The sequence below is a fragment of the Pan troglodytes genome, chromosome 21, assembly GCF_028858775.2.
Source record: "Pan troglodytes isolate AG18354 chromosome 21, NHGRI_mPanTro3-v2.0_pri, whole genome shotgun sequence".
In the NCBI taxonomy this organism is placed as follows: domain Eukaryota; kingdom Metazoa; phylum Chordata; class Mammalia; order Primates; family Hominidae; genus Pan; species Pan troglodytes.
The window spans coordinates 19,944,866-19,968,276 of NC_072419.2; the positions used below are offsets into that span (position 1 = coordinate 19,944,866).

A 23,411-nucleotide genomic window follows, 5' to 3' on the forward strand; every position below is an offset into this window, starting at 1 on the left:
AAAATTTCCTGAGTGTAATAAGAATTACATAGTCATTAGAATTCTATTCATAAATTTTTGTATTCTATATTTCAGATGGAAAACTTTGTGAGCCAAAAAATAATAATTCTTCGCAAGATAATCACTAGAACTATACTTCTCATGATGGAGAAGAAAATTACAGATGAAAATCTGTTTCCAATATTCAGAGTATATTAGTGATACAATATATAGAGATATGTTCATGATTTAAAGGAAAGAAAGTCCTGGTATAAACAAAGTGGCAGATTATAGATACTTGCAATCAATATCTTTGTATTATAAAACCAAAACTAATTCTGAAAATATTAATCTCAGAGCACTACTTCATCAGATTAATGCTACTCTTCATTGTTGAAAAGTTTAAATATCATGTCTGCCTTATTCACCTTGCATCTAAGTTACTTACTGTTCTTCATTCCATTTGATCCTTAAATAAGAACTAAAATGTGGCTTATCTCTTAAGAGATATCTTCACTATAGTGAAGATGTAACAATTCCAAAACATTGCTGAGGCAACTAAAGAAATGAGCTTCCAACCATGACAATGGACTGTCACGTAGAACAAAGTTTTAATTCCATTTTTAAGATAAAGTTATTAACATCAGACAAACATCTATAAATACCTCTTTTCCCACTACCAGCCTAAAAGCTAATTTGCGTTCTCTTTGATGGTTACTTTTATGATCATGTGAGCCCAGCAGAAATGCCTAGTCATAAGTGCTCACTGTGGCGTGTGCCATGTAATGGATATAAGTGATATTGCTGGTGCCCTGAGAATGAAGCTCCTTTGAAGTACATGTGTTTATATGTGCTCGCCAAATTTTTAATACCAGTAAAACCAAAAGGCGGTTTGGAATTTTAACTTACAGTAAAATAACCTTTTATCTTTTTAATGTTCCAGGAAGCATCAATTCAATTTAACATTTTTTATTTTGAAACCACAGCATACTTTGGTAACAGCAACAAAACAAAGTACTCGATAAAGAACTTTGCCTATTCTGAAAAGAGGGAGGAAAATACTGCATTTGAGTTCTAATTGGCCACAGTAAAACAGTTTGATTTGATAGAGCTATGTCTACAATGATAAAATAACTCATTATCCTTTCAGGTAAGTATGTGAGAACATGCGAAAATTCTCATATAATAAATCATATAATATACCATTTATATAAAGTTTAAAATCAAGGAAAACTAAACAATGTACCATTTAGAGACATACAAAAGTGTGAAAAAGCTTTCAGGAAAAGCAGGGGGTAAACACAAAGTAAAGGATGGGGAGAAAGCACAGTAGTAAGATCAGAGAGGCCCACATAGGGGCTTCAAACATATGGGTAATGGGCAATTTCTTAGGCTTGGTGGCAGGTCCACAGGTGTTCATTTTATTATTGTTCTTTATAACTTACAAATTTATTATGTCCTTCTTTTAAAAATATATTAAACATTTCATAGTAAAAGATGAAAAAAAGGATAAAAGGGTAGCTGGACAAATGGAAGCAGGATCATGTACAAAAGTTAACTATCAGCATTATGAACACATCTGTTGATAGGAAAGAATCTGAAGTTATTCTCTGCGTAAGGTGGGGTTAACTTAATGGCAAGGTAACAATTACATGTGTGCTCATCGCATAATCAGGCTCTGGATGAACTGTGGGCCTCAAATCTGTTTAGGATGAAGAACTCCAACACAAGCTTGGCACACAGGCCACTGGTTAAACACACAGCCTCTTTTTACTTCTAAGAGCCCATATGCCTCCTATCCTGAATTGCTCAAGATTTTTCTTAAATATACGGAATCTGTTTTTCATTGATCGCCACATTCACTGCTTCCTACTGACCACTCCGTGGCAGACACCCTTGAACTTCATAGGGTCTATCAGGCTCCCAACAACACATGTTTTGGTACAAGGTGCAAAACAGGAAATTAACCCATATACTAAGCTTGGCTGTTTATGCTACATATTTGCATATATTCTAATTACCTGTATCTAATTACAAGCTTAAAATGGTAAAGAACTCATTTTTTTCACCAGAAGACTTGGTTTGGTATGCCTGCCTTTGTTTATCCATTTATTAACCATACTATATATGGCAGCCTCAATAAAGCACTTCTGTAGAGGCCTGGAAAGCACATGTAATTGTACTTCAGCAGGTAAAAATATATTGGCTTATTTTTTCTCTAAAAGCAGAGAGAAAATTAATTCTTTTCAGCTGTTTCATTCCAGGGACAAGCATTTGCTTTGCGTTAAATCAGCGATTTGTAGGCTGGGCTTTGTCAGCATCTCATGATCTGGGGGTAGGAGGTGGCAGGATGGGTGTTGCAAACATGTTCACATCCAAATTGTCCCTTTACAAGGCTATTTACAGAGACTTTCCTCTGTGATCCCTTTAAACTGCCTCAAAATCATCTAGTTCTTGGATGCTCCTCATTATCCAACATTTCCAACCAATATTGTTTGTTTTTTTATGAGCATGAGAATATTTTCTGTGATATTTCATTTTTCTGGAACAAGAGTCAACTTCTTTTAAAGTTTCTGCTAAATCGTCAATAAAGAAACTCCATTTAGCACCTAAATCATCCATCCAATAATTACTGGGAACCTATTAAGTTCAATATGACATGCCTTCTGCCCTCGAATAGTTCACAATCTGGTGGTATGATTCTTAGAAGCAGTGGAATTTTCCAGCGCCTGGAAAGATATTTCAAACCTCTATAGCCCCTGTGTGTGTCACTGGAGCTCAAAGACCTATGATTTATTCCTCTCAAATAACTAAGTTCAGAAAAAAGATTAAGAAGTGCTGGCCTATGAGAAGGGGCTAGGATGTGTCACAGTCATTGTTAGAAGGAATGTCAATTGCATGGTGCTAACAGAGCACAAGGAAAGAGCAAATTACCTGGGGTGAGGACTTCCAGAGGATTCGAAGAAGATTCACATTTGATCAGGGTTTTAAAGACTTGTATTGGCCCAGCGCTTAGCACAGCAAGAGCATATGCAAGTTATTGGGGGAAAAAAATAACTCTTTGGAAGACCAAGTGATGTGGAGTGGCCAGAGGTGAGACATTGAGAATGAATGAAGAGAAAAACTACTTGAACTCCATGAACATATACAATTATTACAATTATTTGTCAATTTTTTTTTTTAAAAAAGGGCTAGTCAGAAATACCACTGAAAGCATATTCTGAGGTCAGATCAGGGGATGCCATTTCCCATCAAGTTAGGTAGCTCCCATTTGTGCTATAGGAAATTCACCAGCAGAGGGTGTGTGTGAGTGTGTGTGTGTGTGTGTGTGTGTGTGTGTCTGTCTGTGTGTGTGTGTGCTGCCTGCTGAAAAATTAAAGGTAGAGAGCATTGAAGTAACAGTAAGAGATACATGTTTGTTTTATTTTAGTATACATAAGAAGATTCAACATTTAGCTTAGACGTATAGTAAACTAATTACATATACTTATGTCACTCTTGGGTTGAACAGTGTCCTTCTGATCTTGGGATTGGTGTGGCTCTCTAGGTCAGGTTCTCATTTTTGCCCTTTCTTCTTTCGGGAAGTCTTCTCTCCTGCCCCTGGTTTGGGACCCATGGCTATGTTCTCTGGGCCAGCTGCAGAGTTGTTATATAGAAAGAACTCTGGGAGCAATAATGGAGATGGGACTGAGGGGACAAATAGAAGAAGAAAGGCTGGAGGTGAGGAGGCTAAGGAGGTGAGGGAAACTTGATTACAGACTGCAATGTAAAAGGACACACATCATATTTGTCCTAGAGGGTCCCCAAAAAGAGAATCAGGATCTACTGATGAAAACCAAAACCCAACAGCTGCCTAAAGATGGCAACAGAGCACCTTGATTTGTCATCACAGCTCATTAGACGAAAGGGCTTAAAAAGTTTATTAGTTATCTACTGCTACATAATAAATTCTCTCATAATGCGATGGTTTAAGACAGCAAACACTTATTATCTCAGTTTCTGTGGGTCAGAAATTCCACAGTGGCTTCATTGGGTGGTTCTTTAGCAGGGTCTCCAATGAGATTTCAGTCAAGATGTTGCCATAGACTGCTGTCATCTGAAGGCTCACTCAGATCTCTGAGGCCATTGGCAGGAAGCCCCGGTTCCTCAGAAGCAGCTGTTGGGAGGAAGTCGCAGTTTTTTGCAAAGTGGCCTTCCCCACAGTGCTGCTTGAGTGTCCTCATGACACGGCAGTTGGTCTCACCCAGAGGGAGTGATTCAACAGGGAGCCCAAGGAGGAAGCCACAATGCCTTTTTGACCTAGTCTCAGAAATCAGACACTGTCACTTCTGCCATAAATTTATTGGTTGGAAGCGAGTCTCTAGTGTTTGGCTCACAGTCAAGGGCAGGGAAATTGAGCTCCACCTCTTGAAGGGAGGAGCATTCAACAAACTATGGACAAAGCACCTGTAACAAGGTCACACAAGTGGACTTTGAAAGTTCCTTCATACCTGAGATTCTCCGATTCTATTCATGAATCAGTAGACAAAGGGCAAACCTCAAAAGTGTCTGTTACTTGAGTCATATCACCTTGGAAGCAGCCCACTGGAGCTCTGATAACTAATGTATTTGTCAAGAGGAAAGTCTACATAACGGCTTCCAGGAAACTCCATCAAGTGGCAATGAGGTTCGACTGAAAACTGCTTGTGTGGTGTAATGAGAACATTATTTACAATTTTGAGAAAAGAAAGTGGACACAGAAAAGGCTACAGTAGGAGATTGTGTGATTATATTATTCTTGGGACCAAAAAAGTGATTAACAATACACAGCAGTTAAGTTTTTTTTTTTTTTTTTTTTTTTGGAAATTGTTTTGTTTTATTTGGATGTGTAGAAAAGAAAGACTTCTGAGCTTTCCTGGTTACTAGAAATTACTGAGCATCCAGGAGCCATGAGTTTATAGTTATACTCTTATGACAGTGAAAAAGTCATAAAGTCATGGGAAGTCATGGTCCAAACACGAAGCAAATTAATTTGTAGCCTGATTTGGAGCAACTGATAGAAAGGAGAATCCACTTGATCTTGATGACTGAAACAGTCCCTTTTTACAGGCAGAGGTTTATGACAAACCCTGATCTTTATGGGTCCGATCTTCTGCTTCTAGGGTATGCAGTGAGCACTATTTATACTATAATCTTGATGTTGTTAATGCTGGTTACTGACATTATTTAGAATCAATCCCTGATCAAACTATAGAGAAAAAGTACAGATATAAGAAGGCAAATGTTAATAATCATAACAACAATGCTATTGTTGACAGAGGTTGAGGTGAGGTAGGAGAGTGAAGGAGGAAGAGAAAAGAAGAAAAGTGAATGCTATAGGGTCTGAATGTTTGTTTCCTCCAAAATCCATGTTGAAACCTATTCCCCAATATGGCAGTATTAAGATGTGGGACCCTGAAGAGGTGACTAGGTCTTAAGGACTCTGCCCTCATGAATGGATTAATATCTTCATAGATTAATGGGTTATTATGGGAGTGGAACTGGTGGCTTTATAAGAAGATGAAGAGACCTGAGCTAGCACACTTAGCCCCCTCACCATGTGACATCCTGTGCCCCTATGGGACTCTACAGATAGTCCCCACCAGCAAGAAGGCCCTCATCACATGCAGCCCCTTGGCCTTGGACTTCTGAGCCTCCATGACTGTAAGAAATAAATTAATTTTCTTTACAAATTACTCAGATATTCTGTTAGTTTTAGGTATTCTGTTATAAGCAATAGAAAACAGACTAACAGAAAACAGTGCATGAACTTTCCTCAACTTATATAGTTGAAGTGGTGAGGAATGTTTGATAGACATTATATAAAGTTAATGTATCAAGAAACAGTGTGTTAAAGTACAATAAAATTAAACATATTATTTCAAGTTAGAGTAGAATTCCAACAAAAATCAAGAAGGAAGGGAAGTGTGACATGGTGTGAGCTAAGTTTTTAATTTTTTCACAGCAAGGGGTCACAAGTTACTGACTAATCAAGAAATAGATGTGTGAGCACATTCTACAGAGTGAGGGTGTTTCCCGTGAGAATAACCAGAACCAAAGACTGACTGGTGGCTCTGGAAATGGAGTGTAAAAGGTGACTTTCACATCTTTGATTCCTGTCCTTCTATACTGTTTGAATTTACTTTGTTTCCTATCCTTCTATACTGTTTGAATTTATTTTCTTACCAAATACTTCACATTCATAACTTTTATAGAAAGTTCACATAATTGGTAGCATCTATAAGTTGACATTAGCCTATGTTCGCCAGGTTTTAGTAGATAAGCTTCATAAGCATCAACGCCTCCAGTTAACGAACGGCAAGGTTTCACTTATTTCATAAACTGGCACTTCACACTTAATGCTTCCTCTTGAAATAAAGAGTAGGAACCAGTTTATAAATCACTACATTGGTAATAAAAACTATATAACGTGAGCTAAAATACTATGACTTATCCTTACATATGCATTTCTGTACCACCAAAAATGAAAAGACAACCAAAAAGACATTACAGTTTTCAGGGTTAACACAAATGGGTAAGAGTCCAGGCTCAGCAAAGTACTGTGATGCTCCTTTTTAGGAATAATCGATGAAACAATTTTAATGCCCCCCCCAACCCACCGCTGCCCAAACACTAGGGGTTATTCTTCTGAGGTTTTTTGTTTGTTTGTTTTATTATACTTTAAGTTCTGGGATACATGTGGAGAACGTGCAGGTCTGTTACACAGGTATACACATGCCATGGAGGGCTTGCTACACCCATCAACCTGTCATCTACATTAAGTATTTCTCCTAATGCTATCCGTCACCTAGCCCCGCACCCCCTGACAAGCTCTGGTGTGTGATGTTCCCCTCTCTGTGTCCATGTGTTCTCACTGTTAAACTCCCAGTTATGAGTGAGAACATGTGGTGTTTGGTTTTCTGTTCCTGTGTTAAGTTTGCTGAGAATGATGGTTTCCAGCTCCATCCATGTCCCTGCAAAGGTTTTATGGAAACCCCATGTCCATCCTCTGCATATGTTTAAAACCAACCAGGTTGGGTATAACTATCTAAATGGAAGAATATTCAAAGGATTCAACAACGATTAAGACACCAAAGAAGAAAACTAGTATTTGTCTTGGTTTAACAAAACATGACTGTTAAAAAGCACATATCCTTGGAGGAACCTAGGTACTACGTACAGAGGGTAGAAGGAGACACTATGGCAAAAAAAAAAAAAAAAAAAAAAAATACAGCTGGTGGTTAGTGTCCAGGTGGAGAAAAAGGCCTTTTATATAAAGTGTACTTTTTCTCTGAGGAATGAACAAAGAGATTTTATGAAAATGTTTTGGGCACCTATAGAAAAAGTATTTTTTATACCCATAAAAAGCACGCAGTCTTCTATTTTATAAACTATGAAGGGACGTGTACTATAGCAATTGACAACAATCACACAATATACATCAGGCACCACTCACGCTTTCTGTAAGGAAATTTATAGGAAGGGTTAAACTACCACAACCCCCGTGGATGACCTATAGTGTTTGTATTAAAAAACAAAACAAAACAACAACAACAACAAAAAAACACAGAAGAATGGACTAATACACTGAGCTATCACCATACAGTAGAATATAACACAGCAATGAAAATGTACAAACTCCTACTGCATGTAACATTGTTGAATCTAACAAGCCTGAATGCTGACTGAAGATTAGACACAAGTGATACGTATTCCTGATTCTATTTATATAATAAATAAAACCAGGCAGAACTAACCATGGTGTTAGAAGTGAGCATACTGTTTAACTTTGGAGGGGATAAAGACCAGAAGGTGTCAAAAGGGGACTTCTGGGGTTGTGGCAAAGTTCTATTTTTTTTTTAATCTGCATGCTGGTTATAGGGGGTGGGTTCACTTTGTGATAATTCATCAAGCAGTTGCAGTTATGATTTGTAGACTTTTCTAAATGTATGTATGCTTCAGTTAAAAAGTTAACTTTAAAAAAATAACAAATAGTGCCCCTGCTAGTGCATGTGTCACCTTTATGCAGATTTTTTTAATGTGTCCCCTCTGGAGAGATGGATTAGAAAAAGGCAACCCTGTGGTCAGCGGCAGCCCCGCAACTCTGTGCCTTCACAGAGGGTGGGATGGGTTTCATCCCCACTGGTGCTTGGGTAGAAACAAAACCACACATCTGGATGGAAATCTGCAAATCTGCGAAAACACTCATTTGACCCTCCCTCACCACAGCTTTATCAGGAGGCCAGGGCAGATGTCCTTGTTTTACAGATGAGGAAGTAGCATGGAACAGTAAGATCAATACACGAAGGTGTCATGGCTAACGAGCCATGGAGCCAGGACTGACCTCTAAGGCCAGTAGCTCTTCACATGCTTCTCATTCCTTTTGGGGAAGGGGAACAGGAAGAAGCCTCTCTATTACTGTGTGCCTTGTTATGGGTCACCTCAAATGCTTTGTGGAATAAGATAGGGCATGAATACAGGGTCCAACATTCTTAATACTGGACTTTAGTAAAGGTCCTTGGTTCTAAGCTTATTTGTAATATATTCTCTAAGCGTATACTTAAAAATGAACATTCATCTTTTACATGCTTACCTATGGAAAAAGATCAGTAGAACAGGGATGTTCAGATATCAATAAAGCATGCTGACCCTCCCGCAGTTTAAAATTATTGACTTAAGGGTATACATATTTTCATTTTTTCTTGGAAAAAAAATTGAAAGACACACACAATGCATATGTCTCACTTACCTAGAAGTGTCTGCTTATTTTGGGAGGAGTCAGGCTCCGCAGAACATCTGCATGAACGGAGGACAATCACTCCGCCAAGCACGCCATCTTCACTGGCTAGGAAAGGTGAACCTAGGCAGAAAGGACTAGTAGTTATTTTTCAGTGAATTTTACTTTTTTAATTTTCAATTTTCATTTGATTATTAGAACAAAAATGTGGCATGAATAAGATCTTGAAAAATGCCCATTTTCTGATAATCACCATTGTTCATACCTCATTATATACTTGATGGCAAAGGCAGGTTTATGCCTGAACAGGGGCCATTTGGCAAAGAAAATGCCACATGCTGTCAAGAAGATGTAAGTGGGGGAGGGAATGTGCATTACTGTATTCAGAATGGAATAGGAAACGCTACCAGATTAAAGGACCAAAACACAAATACAGGAAAAAATGCTCAATGACTCCCTTTGATCAACTCTTAGGGATCACTTACCACAGGCTCTCCCTGCTGTCAGGGACACACCACCAAAAGCTTCAGTTTACTACCTTAAATGCAATTTGAAACAATAAGCCACAAACTTTATTATAAACATTTTTAAATGCTTCTGATGGTTCGCACAAATAAGGGTGAAACTGCATTTCTATGATGAGAGTCTGGTGGTTAGAAAGAGTTGGGCTTCCTTGAGATCTCACACACTGAACCATTGTGAACATTTCAAGAACATTATATTTTAAAACCCCTCATTTTTCTTGCCCAAGGACATCTTCTTCAAACATCTGGCATAGCAAGTGAGCACGTGGAGCATAAATGCAAAATTAACCCAAGAACTATCAAAGAGAGTAGTAAAAAATCAAAACCAATCAAATTGGATTTGGTGGGGGCTTCTGGTTAAACTTACTATATTAAATACATGTATTTTTCTCCCTCCCTCTCCAAATCCTAGTGAACCGATGGGAAAGGAAGAAAAAAGCCATAGCCCAATAAGGGCAGAGAAAGAGGCAGACAAGGAAAAAACTGACCTTTTGGAAAACGGTAAGACAGAGAAGTGGTTGCTCACCTAGCAAACCCATGAAAGCTGAAACCTAAGTTTTCATGAGGCAGGGGAAAACTGGAGTGGAGGATACCCACAGGAAACCAAACCAGTTTTGCTGTAAAATACAAAAAGGTTCAGAAATTGTACGCTTCAAGACCCTCTGAAGGCAGGGGTACAGGGTACAGATGATAAAAGATGGTAGGTTGACAGTGTCCAAAAGAATCCTCTAGACCAGAGGTTGTCCTGCTAAGAATGCCATTATTTTGTTTTGTTTTTAGTTTTTAAAGGGTTGTTTAAAAAAAAAAAAAAAAAAGAGGAGGAGGAAGAGAAGGAAGACAACATGCCACAGAGACCGTGACACAGGCTGCAAAGCCCATAATCTTTATTCTCTAGCTCTTTACAGAAAAACTTTGCCAACTCCTGATCTAGAACAGGAGATCAGAACTGCAATTCCTTTCCAAAAAGGAAGTGACTCCTCCCTAACCCTGAAGAAGCCAGGATATTTACTCTCTAAAGAAGGTGAACTAGAGAGTTGAGACTTGGGAGCATCAGGGTTAGCCCAGGGCAGGAAAGAGGCTACACACTGAAAACAGGGAGCTGAGGTGTAAGTCTTTATGCTAAACAGTGAAATAACCAGCTCCCAGGATGCAAGAAATCAAGCTGATATCCTCCAAGAAGAGACTGGATAATCGCTTTCCAGCAACGCAGCCAACTCAAGACTAACGACCTACTTCAGAGACACCCCCAAGAAAACGTGTCCTTGACTTAGGGTAAGAGCTTCAAGATGACAAGTATGACTCATACACAAAAGGTTTTTAGTTCGGCTTGGCGTTTAACTATTAAATAGTTAATACCGAACAGTTGGTATTTAACTATTAAAGAGTACAGACAATCTAGGATTATTAGTTGTTTTAGTTAGGCCTCTGTTTTAAGAAAGACAGAGACCAAAAGAAATAAAATAGTACAGCATCATCCTGATACCAAAGCCTGGCAGAGACACAACAAAAAAAAAAGAATTTTAGACCAATATCCCTGATGAACATCGAAGCAAAAATCCTCAATAAAATACTGGCAAACGGAATCCAGCAGCACATCAAAAAGCTTATCCACCATGATCAAGTGGGCTTCATCCCTGGGATGCAAGGCTGGTTCAACATACGAAAATCAATAAATGTAATCCAGCATATAAACAGAACCAATGACAAAAACCACATGATTATCTCAATAGATGCAGAAAAGGCCTTTGACAAAATTCAACAACGCTTCATGCTAAAAACTCTCAATAAATTAGGTATTGATGGGACATATCTCAAAATAATAAGAGCTATCTATGACAAACCCACAGCCAATATCATACTGAATGGGCAAAAACTGGAAGCATTCCCTTTGAAAACTGGCACAAGACAGGGATGCCCTCTCTCACCACTTCTATTCAACATAGTGTTGGAAGTTCTGGCAAGGGCAATCAGGCAGGAGAAGGAAATAAAGGGTACTCAATTACGAAAAGAGGAAATCAAATTGTCCCTGTTTGCAGATGACATGATTGTATATCTAGAAAACCCCATTGTCTCAGCCCAAAATCTCCTTAAGCTGATAGACAACTTCAGCAAAGTCTCAGGATACAAAATCAATGTGCAAAAATCACAAGCATTCTTATACACCAATAACAGACAAACAGAGAGCCAAATCATGAGTGAACTCCCATTCACTATTGCTTCAGAGAGAATAAAATACCTAGGAATCCAACTTACAAGGGACGTGAAGGACCTCTTCGAGGAGAACTACAAACCACTGCTCAATTACATAAAAGAGGATACAAACAAATGGAAGAACATTCCACGCTCATGGGTAGGAAGAATCAATATCATGAAAATGGCCATACTGCCCAAGGTAATTTATAGATTCAATGCCATCCCCATCAAGCTACCAATGACTTTCTTCACAGAATTGGAAAAAACTACTTTAAAGTTCATATGGAACCAAAAAGGAGCCTGCATTGCCAAGTCAATCCTAAGCCAAAAGAACAAAGCTGGAGGCATCACACTACCTGACTTCAAACTATACTACAAGGCTACAGTAATCAAAACAGCATGGTACTGGTACCAAAACAGAGATATAGACCAATGGAAGAGAACAGAGCCCTCAGAAATAATGCCACATATCTACAACCATCTGATCTTTGACAAACCTGACAAAAACAAGAAATGGGGAAACGATTCCCTATTTAATAAATGGTATTGGGAAAACTGGCTAGCCATATGTGGAAAACTGGCTAGCCATATGAAGAAAGCTGAAACTGGATCCCTTCCTTATACCTTATACAAAAATTAATTCAAGATGGATTAAAGACTTAAACGTTAGACCTAAAACCATAAAAACCCTAGAAGAAAACCTAGGCAATACCATTCAGGACATAGGCATGGGCAAGGACTTCATGTCTAAAACACCAAAAGCAATGGCAACAAAAGCCAAAATTGACAAATGGGATCTAATTAAACTAAAGAGCTTGTGCACAGCAAAAGAAACTACCATCAGAGTGAACAGGCAACCTATACAATGGGAGAAAATTTTTGCAATCTACCCATCTGACAAAGGGCTAATATCCAGAATCTACAATGAACTCCAACAAATTTACAAGAAAAAAACAAACAACCCCATCAAAAAGTGGGCAAAGGATATGAACAGACACTTCTCAAAAGAAGACATTTATGCAGCCAAAAGACACATGAAAAAATGCTCATCATCACTGGCCATTACAGAAATGCATATCAAAACCCCAATGAGACACCATCTCACAAAAGTTAGAATGGCGATCATTAAAAAGTCAGAAAACAACAGGTGCTGGAGGGGATGTGGAGAAATAGGAACACTTTTACACTGTTGGTGGGACTGTAAACTAGTTCAACCATTGTGGAAGTCAGTGTGGCAATTCCTCAGGGATCTAGAACTAGAAATACCATTTGACCCAGCCATCCCATTACTGGGTATACACCCAAAGGATTATAGATCATGCTGCTATAAAGACACATGCACATGTATGTTTACTGCAACACTATTCACAATAGCAAAGATGTGGAACCAACCCAAATGTCCAACAATGATAGACTGGATTAAGAAAATGTGGCACATATACACCATGGAATACTATGCAGCCATAAGAAAGGATGAGTTCATGTCCTTTGTAGGGACATGGATGAAGCTGGAAACCATCATTCTCAGCAAACTATCGCAAGGACAAAAAACCAAACACCACATGTTCTCACTCATAGGTGGGAATTGAACAATGAGAACACATGGACACAGGAAGGGGAACATCACACACCGGGGCCTGTTGTGGGGTGGGGGGAGTGGGGAGGGATAGCATTTGGAGATATACCTAATGTTAAATGACGAGTTACTGGGTGTAGCACACCAACATGGCACATGTATACATATGTAACTAACCTGCATGTTGTGCACATGTACCCTAAAACTTAAAGTATAATTTAAAAAGAAAAAAGAAACAAAATAGTAACACAGGGAAAATGTGGGCAAGTGTCCTGAGCAGAAGAAAAGTAAAACAAAACAACAGCAAAAAAATTTAAAAGATGAAAAATGAGTCAAAAATATAAGAAAATCATAAAGCTAGGCCAGAATTATCCAATATGTGAATAACAGGAGTTTTAGAAAGAGAGACTAGAAAAAATAAAAGGAGTAAAATTTCAAAGAAATAATTCAAAAACATTTCCAAGAATTGAAGATGAGTGTTCAAACTGAAAAGGTCCATCAACTTCCCAGTACAACTCATGAAAAAGGGGCCCCACGAAGATTTAACACTATGAAATATTAAAATACTAAGGAAGGAGAGAAGGGTCTAAAAACTTTCAAATGGGAAGAAAAGATCACATGGAAAGCAATGGTATTAGAGTGGCATAGATTTCTCAACAACAGCAACACCTGAAGCTAAAAGATGATGAGGCACTATCTTCAAAATGCTGAGGAAAAATTATTTCCAAGCTAGAATTCTATATTCAGCCAAAAGGTCAATAAAGTATGAAAGTGGAATAAAGCTCTACAAAGTCTCAAAGAGATTACCTCCAATGCATTCTTTCTCAGAAAGCTACAGGATGAATGTTCCTTGACAGAATGAAGAAGGGAGGTAAATAATGAGGAAGAAAATAAGATCTGGATACAGAGGATCCAAAACAAGAGAAGATAATGGGATTCCAGATGACACAGCTATGCATCAAGCTGAGAGAGCAAACTGTCCAAATTGGAGCATGAAGCCAGAGGAGGCCAGGAAAGGTAATTCTAAGGGGAGGGAAAAATAAACTGACTGAATACATGTTGGTTTGAAATTACTGAGAGAAAATGTTTCAGATTTTGAGGAAAGTTTGGAGATGAAAGAGTGACTGTTACCAAAAAAATAATAAGACTTGTACAAGAAATGAAATGGAATCACAGTATACTATGTAGTTAGGATGTGAATAGCTAAAGTAAACAAATATAAACTCTCATACTGATAAGCTAAAAAAAAAAAAGAGGGAGAAATACAATACACTGAGAGAAGTTTAATTTTCAGAACCACCCTGCCATGAGACATTTTGAGTTTAATTTTCAGAACTACCCTGCCATGAGACATTTTATTATCATTTACAGATGAAGAACCTGAGCTTCAGAGAGGTTCAATGACTTGCTACAGCCATGCTATAGTTGAGTAGGAAATATGGCTTCCCCCAGCATCTTCTGTGCCATGATCCTTGCTTCATTTGTAGCAATGCCTCTTAGGTAACACAAAAATCTCTGAATAACCTCAAAATGCAACTGTGTGCTGGAAACCTCCATCCCAGCAGTACTCAAACATGGCACCTCTACAACTGTTCCTTTTACCACCAAATCCAGAAACTTCTCCTGGGCTCCTATAGCTCATCTAAGCTCAAAATCCTTTACCTCTTCCCTCTCCAACAAGTCAACACTTCAAACCATGTCAAATCTGTTAGTTCTCCCTATTACCTCATTTTTGCCTGCCCCCTCCCTTCATTCCCACTGACAAGACCCTCAATGTATTCTCATTGTCCAAGAAACCCTGCAACTAGCTCCAATATGGCCTCCTGCTCTATTCATTCAAATCTCTAAATTAATTAATTCAATACAAATGTACTAAGTGCCAGGACTCTTCCAGGCACTGGGGATACAGAAGTGAACAAAGCCCCTGCATACATCTAGTTGAGCAGCTTGGGGGACAAGTATTAAACTCACAAACCAATATGGAAATCCACCCAATAGCAGTAAGTACTATGAAGAAAATGAACCAGGTAAATGATGGAGAGTGTCACTGGGGCTGAGCCTTGTCTACATCAAAGAGCAAGAAGGCCTCTTTTGGTAAGGAGCTAACCATGTGATAATCTGAGGAAAGACCATTCCAAGCAGATCAATCAGCAAATGCAGAGACTCTGAGGTGAGGGAGGGTCAGGCAAGAGAGGATAGAACATGTTTCAAGAGAGAGGCAGGGCCAGGTCACAGACAGTGATAACATTTATTTGGACTTGTAAAAGTTATTTAGCTGTGCAGAATGTAGTGGCAAGGCAAGCATAAAAGCAACAAGCCACTAAAGAAGCTGCTGTGGCAGCCCAGTTGAGAGATGACAGTGGCTTGGGTGAGCCTTGTGACAGTGGAGGCTGTCTACAGAAGCTGGGTCTGCAATATATTCTGCAAGTAGAACTAATAGAGTTGTTGATGGAAGGGACATGAGAGGCATGGGAAACAGAGACTTCAACGTTTACTGTAAAAAGAGATATGCATCCCAGCCATGGCCATATCATTAAACAACTGAAAAACCTGTAATAGCTCCCAACTGCCTGTAGAATGATGCCCAAATTCCTTAGTCTGGCATAGCCTTTCTTATCCTTCCCAATCTTACCACCCTGTTTATTTTACACATCATTTGTACTTCCCAAACTCCACTCCCCTAAGATTTCCCCTGGGCCCACTGTTGTGAACTGTCCTTCCTGGCTCCCTTTCCCCCCATAAACTGAGTCTGTTCTTTAGCTCCAGTGCCTTTTATACAGATCCAGACTTTCTGGGGTAAAGGTATTTGATTTACCTTTGAAGCCCCCTAGTGATTAGCAAAACAATTCCACCACACACACACATACACAGACACACAGACACAGACACACACACACACACACACCACACACACATACTCCTGCCTACATCACTGAAGTGTGGCAAAGAGAATGGCAAGAAAGAAGAGAATGATCCCAGGACTTTGGGAGGCCAAGGTGGGTGGATCACAATGTCAGGAGTTCAAGACCGTCTTGGTCTTGAAGGCCAAGATAATGAAACCCTGTCTCTACTAAAAATACAAAAATTAGCCTGGCATGGTGGCGGGTGCCTGTAATCCCAGCTACTCAGGAAGCTGAGGCAGAGAATTGCTTGAACCCCGGAGGTGGAGGTTGCAGTGAGTCGATATCGTGCCCCCGCCCTCCAGCCTGGGCGACAGAGCAAGACTCTGTCTTTAAAACAAACAAACAAACAAACAAACAGAGAGAGAGAGAATGGCACTTTTACATAAGTGCTGTGAAAGAGAGCAGGGGCCCCAGGCTACCATGCAAGCTTATATCAGTGTTGCATTTGGTATGAGTTCATCCAATTATTTAATGAAAGTATGGTTAGAGTGCATTTCAAGATTCCATATTTTTTGTGGAAAATACTCAGATTTTTATATGATCACCATGGTGCCGGAAAAACACTAACACAGACAGAAAACCATGTTTTAGTCTTGGGATAGCAACTATGTGTTATTAAGATATAATTTTTTTAATTGCACTCTTCAGTTTTTTCATTATAAATAACGGATATTAAAAGACATCTTTGAAGGCTGTTGTGAGGACTGAATTTGTATGTATGAACTTTTTAACTTCTAAGATGCTATTTAAACATTTGGTGGCAGTAACATTGACGGTAAGGACCCTTCAGCATTTTGCTGGTTTTCAAAGACTATCATGTGGAACAAGATCTATTACAATACTGGCCTAGTTAATCTTCTACAACAGCTGGAACCAGTGCTCAACTGACTAGATGGTGGTGGTGATAGGGTATCAATTTCTCTAGTTAAAAATGCTGAAGTGTCTATATAAAAGGAAACATTATTTATTCCTCTTACTAGTAAAGAAAACAAAAAGAAAAATTAACATGGAATGACACGTGGGGCACTACTTAAGCGCTTTCTATATCCACAGAGGGAACCGGGGACAAAAATTAATAAACTAAGACAATCCTAAATTCCATTAACATATGTGCAAGCAGCTGCAAAAAACAAGTGGATTAGTAAAGAAGTAAGAAAGAAGATCAAACTTGATTCACTCTAATAATCTCAACTAGATCCCCTAAATACCTAAGTCTGTAACTGCTATGGAATGAAACTGTAATTACAGATGGTGAGACACACTCACTGTGATTAAATGTATGTAATCTGGACATTCACTTAGGTTGTAAATCCAGACTATACACAAATTACAGACCCACTTATTGTATTTGTGCTATAATCTTTAAGGATGAAAACACTGAAGAAATTTGAGAGGAGAACCACGATGAATATTAAAACAGAGCAGTTAACAAGAATTTGAATGCATATTATTTTGGTTGCTAGTAACAGATTCCTAATTAGAAAAATCTAAAGCAAAAAGGGGAATTTGCCAGCTCATAAAATCTAAGAGGAAAAAAACCTAAGGGGTTAACCCTGGTATGATCAACTGGAACCACAAGGCCAGTGGAGTAGAGTTAGGATTAGACAAACAAATCCACAGATGTCCACAACACACAAATGGACAGAACATAGAGCCAGGGAACCAGGAAATCACAGTTCCAGATTTGGTGCTGTATTCTTCAACAAGACACTCTATCTCTCTGAACCGTGCCTTTTTTCCTTCATCTGAAAAATTAGACACTGGACTAATAGTCTCTGATGTGCATGTATAGTGTTAGAAGTATTTTCAGTATTAGAGATTCATCTCTACCCACAAGCGCAACCAGCATTACCTGACACTAGACAAGCCAAAACATCAGAGTTCCTTTTGCAAAACCAGACACACAGCTTCCTCTTCAACATGTGGGAATTTATCAAGAGTCATTCTGTAGCTAGAAGGTAGCTGCTAGTGTTCCACCTTCCCATTACATTTAATAAAGAATTTCTGTCCTTTCAATACATTTCTGTTCATTGCTTTTTTCTTTTTAATTCCTATGCGTCAAATCACTTGAATGCCATTCTCTCTTCGAGGAATTACATATCTATTGAGAAAAATAAATATATTGACACACAGAGACAGTTTGGAGGTCAGGTGAGCGAGAAAATACTGGGGAAACGATGAATATTCTCTACTGAAAACACATACATCAACTCCAGAACAAAAGATTATAAATATATTATTTAAATACCAAAGTAGGATAACAATTTATACTTCCTGGAAGATCAAGGACTTTTTCTCTTAAGATGCACTTAAGTCTACAAGATTGTCTCCATCATCCTATAAGATGTATATTAAGTTAACTGCATTCTACCATTTGCTGCTCCTACAAAAATCCCAATGGAATGATGTTCACTACATTCACTTTATAGAAGAGAAACCAAAGGAAACAAAGAAAGAACCTTAGGCATATGGAGGTAAATGAGCCTACAGAAACACAAGGAAGAAGTGGGAGCTGGGCATTAAACCACTGGTCCAGGTCTCTGTCTATAAACCCAGAGGACTACCTGTTCCTGAAGAATCCACCTCCAGCCCAGCTTATGGGTATCATCACTGTGTGCCGTTTTCTGGTGATAAGCATAATATTAAGGTCTCCAAATTAACTTTTAAAGAGGAGAGGAGAGTTGAATTGAAAACAGAGTTAAGTTTGGCCAATAACCATTTTGAAATCCCTTATCTAACAAAATTTAAAAGATAGGAAGAGTCACCTTATTTCAGAACAGAAAATTCCAAACTTCCAAACTGTAATCAAAACTATAATCCCATATACATACGGGAGAGATATTCAATCTTCGGATAAATTTACTGACTCTGCCACAAAGATTAGCAGTAATAAACCAAACCAAACTGAGAATTCAATTAAAGCCTCAGCTTCTTGATTTAATCAATCATATATGTACCTGATACTGTACTAGAAATGAGACAAGAGATTTCTTTGTTGCTTTTAAAAAGTTTAACACAGGGTCTCTGTCCTCAAGGAAATAATTCAGTTGAGAAGAAAAAACAACATATTTTGAAATTCATAAAGCAGTCTAAGAAGAATCAGAAGGCATCTTCTTTTTCTGAATATTCCATCCCAGCATTCTATCTGCAAGTGGAGGGACCTGGGATCCCACAAACCCATCATCCAGCAACAATGATGAGTTGAGACAGGTGAACTGCTGACCAAGGGAGCAAGCAGGAATGTCCTACAGAGAACTGAAGACTCAGTGGAGGGGAAGCCAAATGGCCTAGGTTTTCAGCCCTAGTTCCAGCATTCTCCATGATTAACTTTTAGGTAAGAAGTTCTTTGCCTTCAGAATCTACTACCCTGCCAACCCCTAGATGCAGGAGAATGTAGTGAACACCTTCCTCCCCGTTTCCAGCTGCTAGACCTCCATCTCCAGGAGTATCACAAAGTAGAAGAGGGCAAAATAAAGCCAGATAGTGGCAGAAGGCAAACTGTCCTTTGTGGGAGCAGGTAGGGTGGTATAGATGCATATTTGCATATTAATACTAAACTAGAAGCCATGAATTTGAGAAGTACAACATTCATTCAACAAATATTTCATATTTTATAAAAGTTCACTTCACAATATTTAAGAATCAGTTCTGTACCAACCACTGTGTACATACTGAATAAGGTAAAATTGGTGGTCTCAAGTCATCTATGATATGACAATCAATAAACAATCAATGCTAGAAGGGAAAATCAAGCAGGATAAGAGAGACACAGTTGTATGACAGGTATGGAGGGAGACAGTATTTTAATCAGGATGGTCAAGCATCCTCTCTGAGAAAGCTAAAATTTAGAGAAAAACTCCAGCAAGTAAGAGAACAAACAACATAGGTATTGGAGGCTTGAGACAAAAATGTTTCCAGTGTAGTAAAGAAATACATCTCCATAGACAATTTATATAACACAGATACTAGGCCTAATGACCAGGTATGTTCATCATTTTACATCAAGAAAAGGAGGGGCTGGTTGGTATTCAGCTGATTGTTAACAGTTGGTATCCTTAATGGTTGTTAACTATCTTGACTAACCCATGACAAAAAGTAAATTTTCAATAAATTACTGTTCTTCTAAGAAATGTACTATAAAAACCACCCCTGTAGGTTTTAAATAACAACAATAATAACAAAAACCCCACAAAATAATACAAAATGAAAGTATCTGTCTTACTCCAAGGCCTATTCTATAGATGTAAGTACCATCAAGAGTTCCTTGTAGGCAAAAGCCACACCAAGGCAATTTTCAATGCCCTATATTCACTGTCACTTAGCCCTAAAAAAAAAAATCTTCTTATCAATAAAGTCACAAAAAAAAGTTTTTATCAGAAAAAAAGGAGTTCTTTGTATACCCTTTCTGAAATTATCCATATGTAATCTGGGCATTTTTAAAACTTTTCATTCGATAGATCATGTCATATAAACTATTCTCAATCTGACTTTTTAAATTCAAGAATATAACTCAGAGATCCTCCATCTCAGCACACACAAATTTAGCTTAGACTTTTCAACAATGAATATGCTCTTGGACATAGATGTTATCACTTCTTTATTTAGTATCCTATTGATGGACATTTAGATTGTTACCAATTTTGGTTTTTTGCCATTCCAAGTAATGCCACAGTGAACATCTGGACATATTTACCTTTCACACGTGTATGAATGTATCCATAGGACATACTTCTAAACACACAGTTGATGAATCAATCAGCATACTCATTTATTTGCTACAGATTCCTAAACTTTCCTCTAAAAATATTTATACCCACAAGAAACAGTGTTTGAGAGTACCTATTTTCCCTATGGGGAAATGCCAGCCTTACAAAAACTGGGTATTGGCAAACTTTTTGATTATTACTAATCTGATACATGAAAATAGTAGTATCACACTACTGTCTTGATTTGTATTTATTTATGAATAAGGTAATTACCTATATGTTTACAAGCCATTTGTGTTTCTTTATCTGTGAGCTGCTTTCACATCTGCGGCATACACAACTGTTTGCCTACATATTATCCATTCTCCCTATCTTCCTTACAGTAAGGCAATCCCCAATTTTGTTTGGGGCAGAAAAGTGCCTAGCTTCCCAAACTCTTTTGTGGCTGGTTAGCTAAGTGGCAAAGTTTTCTAGCAGAGCTTATTAAAGGGCAGACTTCACTAGCACAAATTTTACTGGCTGCTGCCATCTGCTTCAGACTTTGTGCCTGAAAGTGGAACAGCTATCTTTTTCTCATGAAGAATAAAGCCACCTACTAAAGACAGCCAAACAGAAAGAGGCTAAGCCCCAAATGCACTATGAAGCCTGTGTGCCAGGCTGAAAGGCTGGATTGCTTTCAGATGTTTTATGTGAGAAAATAAAAGCCCTCATTTTGTTAAGCCCTTCTGTCTGGATTTGTCATATCAACATAATCCCAAACTGAAAATTTCCTTCATCCAGATCTTTATTGGGTACTTGTATTTTTTTCTTACTAATTTGCTATACTCTTTACTTATTAAGGCAGTAAGCCCTTGGCTATTATGTGTTGCAAATATTTTTCCCCAGTTGGTCATATATTTGTTAGTTTTGTCTATGATCTTTTTTGTAATACAGAAGTTTTTAATGCTTATGTAACCAAAATATGTAGTCTCTTTCTTCTAAGGCTTCTGTGTTGGCAGTTTTACAAGAAAGGTCTTCCCTAATCAAAAATTATGAAAATAACTTATCCATGTTTTCTATTAGTGCTTTTACAATTATAATTTTTAATTTTAGAACTTCAGTTCTTCTGGACTTAATTTTGGTATAAAGACTGCAGTGAAGATCTTGTTGTTGTTTTATATTCCTAAATGGTCAGCCAATTGCCCAACATAAATTTCTTGAAAAAGGCCTCTCTTACCCATTGACTTGAAATACATTTTTAATCACATAGTAAATTCCCATATGTATTTGCATCTGTACCTAGATTATCCTGTTCCATTGATGAAATTATTCCTATATAAATTTCGAGTGGCTTTATTTTCACAATATTCTTTGCTGCTTTCATATCATTTTTCCACAATATCTTAAACATCGGCTTGACAAATACTCTTGCCTTGACTTTAATTAGAATTTTCATATGGTCATAATTTAATTAACTGTAATTTTGCTTTAGGGTCAGAATGCCCTGATAATATTTTCCCAGGAAAGCCTAAAGACAAGAGTCAATTATAGCCTTGTCACTCCAAAATTCTGGGATCATGTGTATTCTTACACAAAGAAACGTGGCGTGGTACCCTAAAATAAAATACGCAAGTAGACTTGTACATAATTTAAAAGGATCGCTTATGCCTTTGATCAAATAAGTATCTTTGTAGAATGTCTTCTGAGATGTACATAGTAGGAAATGCAACATTTTTTTCACGGTCAGTTCTTACTCTGCTAATCTATCTTATTTGCCACAGGCTATAATCACCATCCATAATACTCCAAGAAAATAATTCTCAGCAACCCTCAGCCTACTCCCAAAAAACAGGACAAAAAGAACACAAAACAAACCAACCAACAAACAAAAAAAACCCTTAGTTCTAAGAGGGGTTAGATGGCAAGTTGTCTTCGAGTGAGGTAAAAACACCCAGGATTGGTATATTTTTAGGTCAATTAATCATGTGTATATGGAAGAATTCACTGATACACTGTTTAAAACATGTATAGCATTAAAACATTTTTTTTCTGGGTGAATAGAGTGTTTGCTCGTTAAATTCTAGATTCTATTTGTGCTAACTATCTTATGGTATCTACACTATAGTCCAAAGGCACCAGTGCTCCTGAGCAATGCCTTTTGCTTCAGGAGGACTATGCTGGTATCTTTTATGTGGACTTGGTAAACAAAGTTGATATGGCCAAATAATGCAGGTGAGCAACTTGGGGTACAGGGGACTGTCTCCACCAATCACTGCCTGAAGACCTTCCAAAGGACATCGGACCTTAAAGAACATTATACATTTAGTTGTTGTTGCTCATTGTGTTTCCTTCTCTGAGTTATTTCCTTATATACCCAATTTTACCATGAGAGCAACTCTATTCACTTTTACTTTGTGTGGTCAGATCCCACTTACTGTGCAGAAGCACATAACATAGAAGCCTTCTAGCACGCTTTTAATTCCTATGTAAAATCAGTTTAATGTAGCTTTGTGTGCTCTCATTAACTTTGTTTTTAAGTAAGTAAATAAATAAATCTATTTTATTGTGACAACAATGGCTTTGCACAGCTGCTGTGTGGGAAGCTTGATAAAATGGTGATTGCTGATATTCCAGTTTCTATTAAGTTTCTGGATACTTCAATATTTTTCACTTTGATGACTGTACTGAGAGGTTATACAGTTACATAATTATAAATGCATACTGTTATACGTGAACTTACAACTCTAGGTCTAGAAATACTGCAATGTTTACATTGTGAACTTTAGATGAAACTGT

The 23,411-nt window shown here is 38.0% G+C and overlaps 1 protein-coding gene across 12 annotated transcripts in view; it reads right to left on the bottom strand.

Annotated features, from left to right (window-relative positions):
- TASP1 (taspase 1) overlaps positions 1 to 23,411 on the bottom strand; it is a 454,798-nt gene that overhangs the window by 242,057 nt on the left and 189,330 nt on the right. For all 12 annotated transcript variants that reach the window (XR_010154230.1, XR_008541205.2, XR_676151.5 and 9 more), the window contains one exon: positions 8,747 to 8,857. Coding sequence is in view for 8 of the 12 variants with exons in the window: in XM_001135721.6 (XP_001135721.1) it covers positions 8,747 to 8,857 (111 nt within the window). In the remaining 4 variants the exon portion in view is untranslated. The remainder of the gene's footprint in view (positions 1 to 8,746; positions 8,858 to 23,411) is intronic.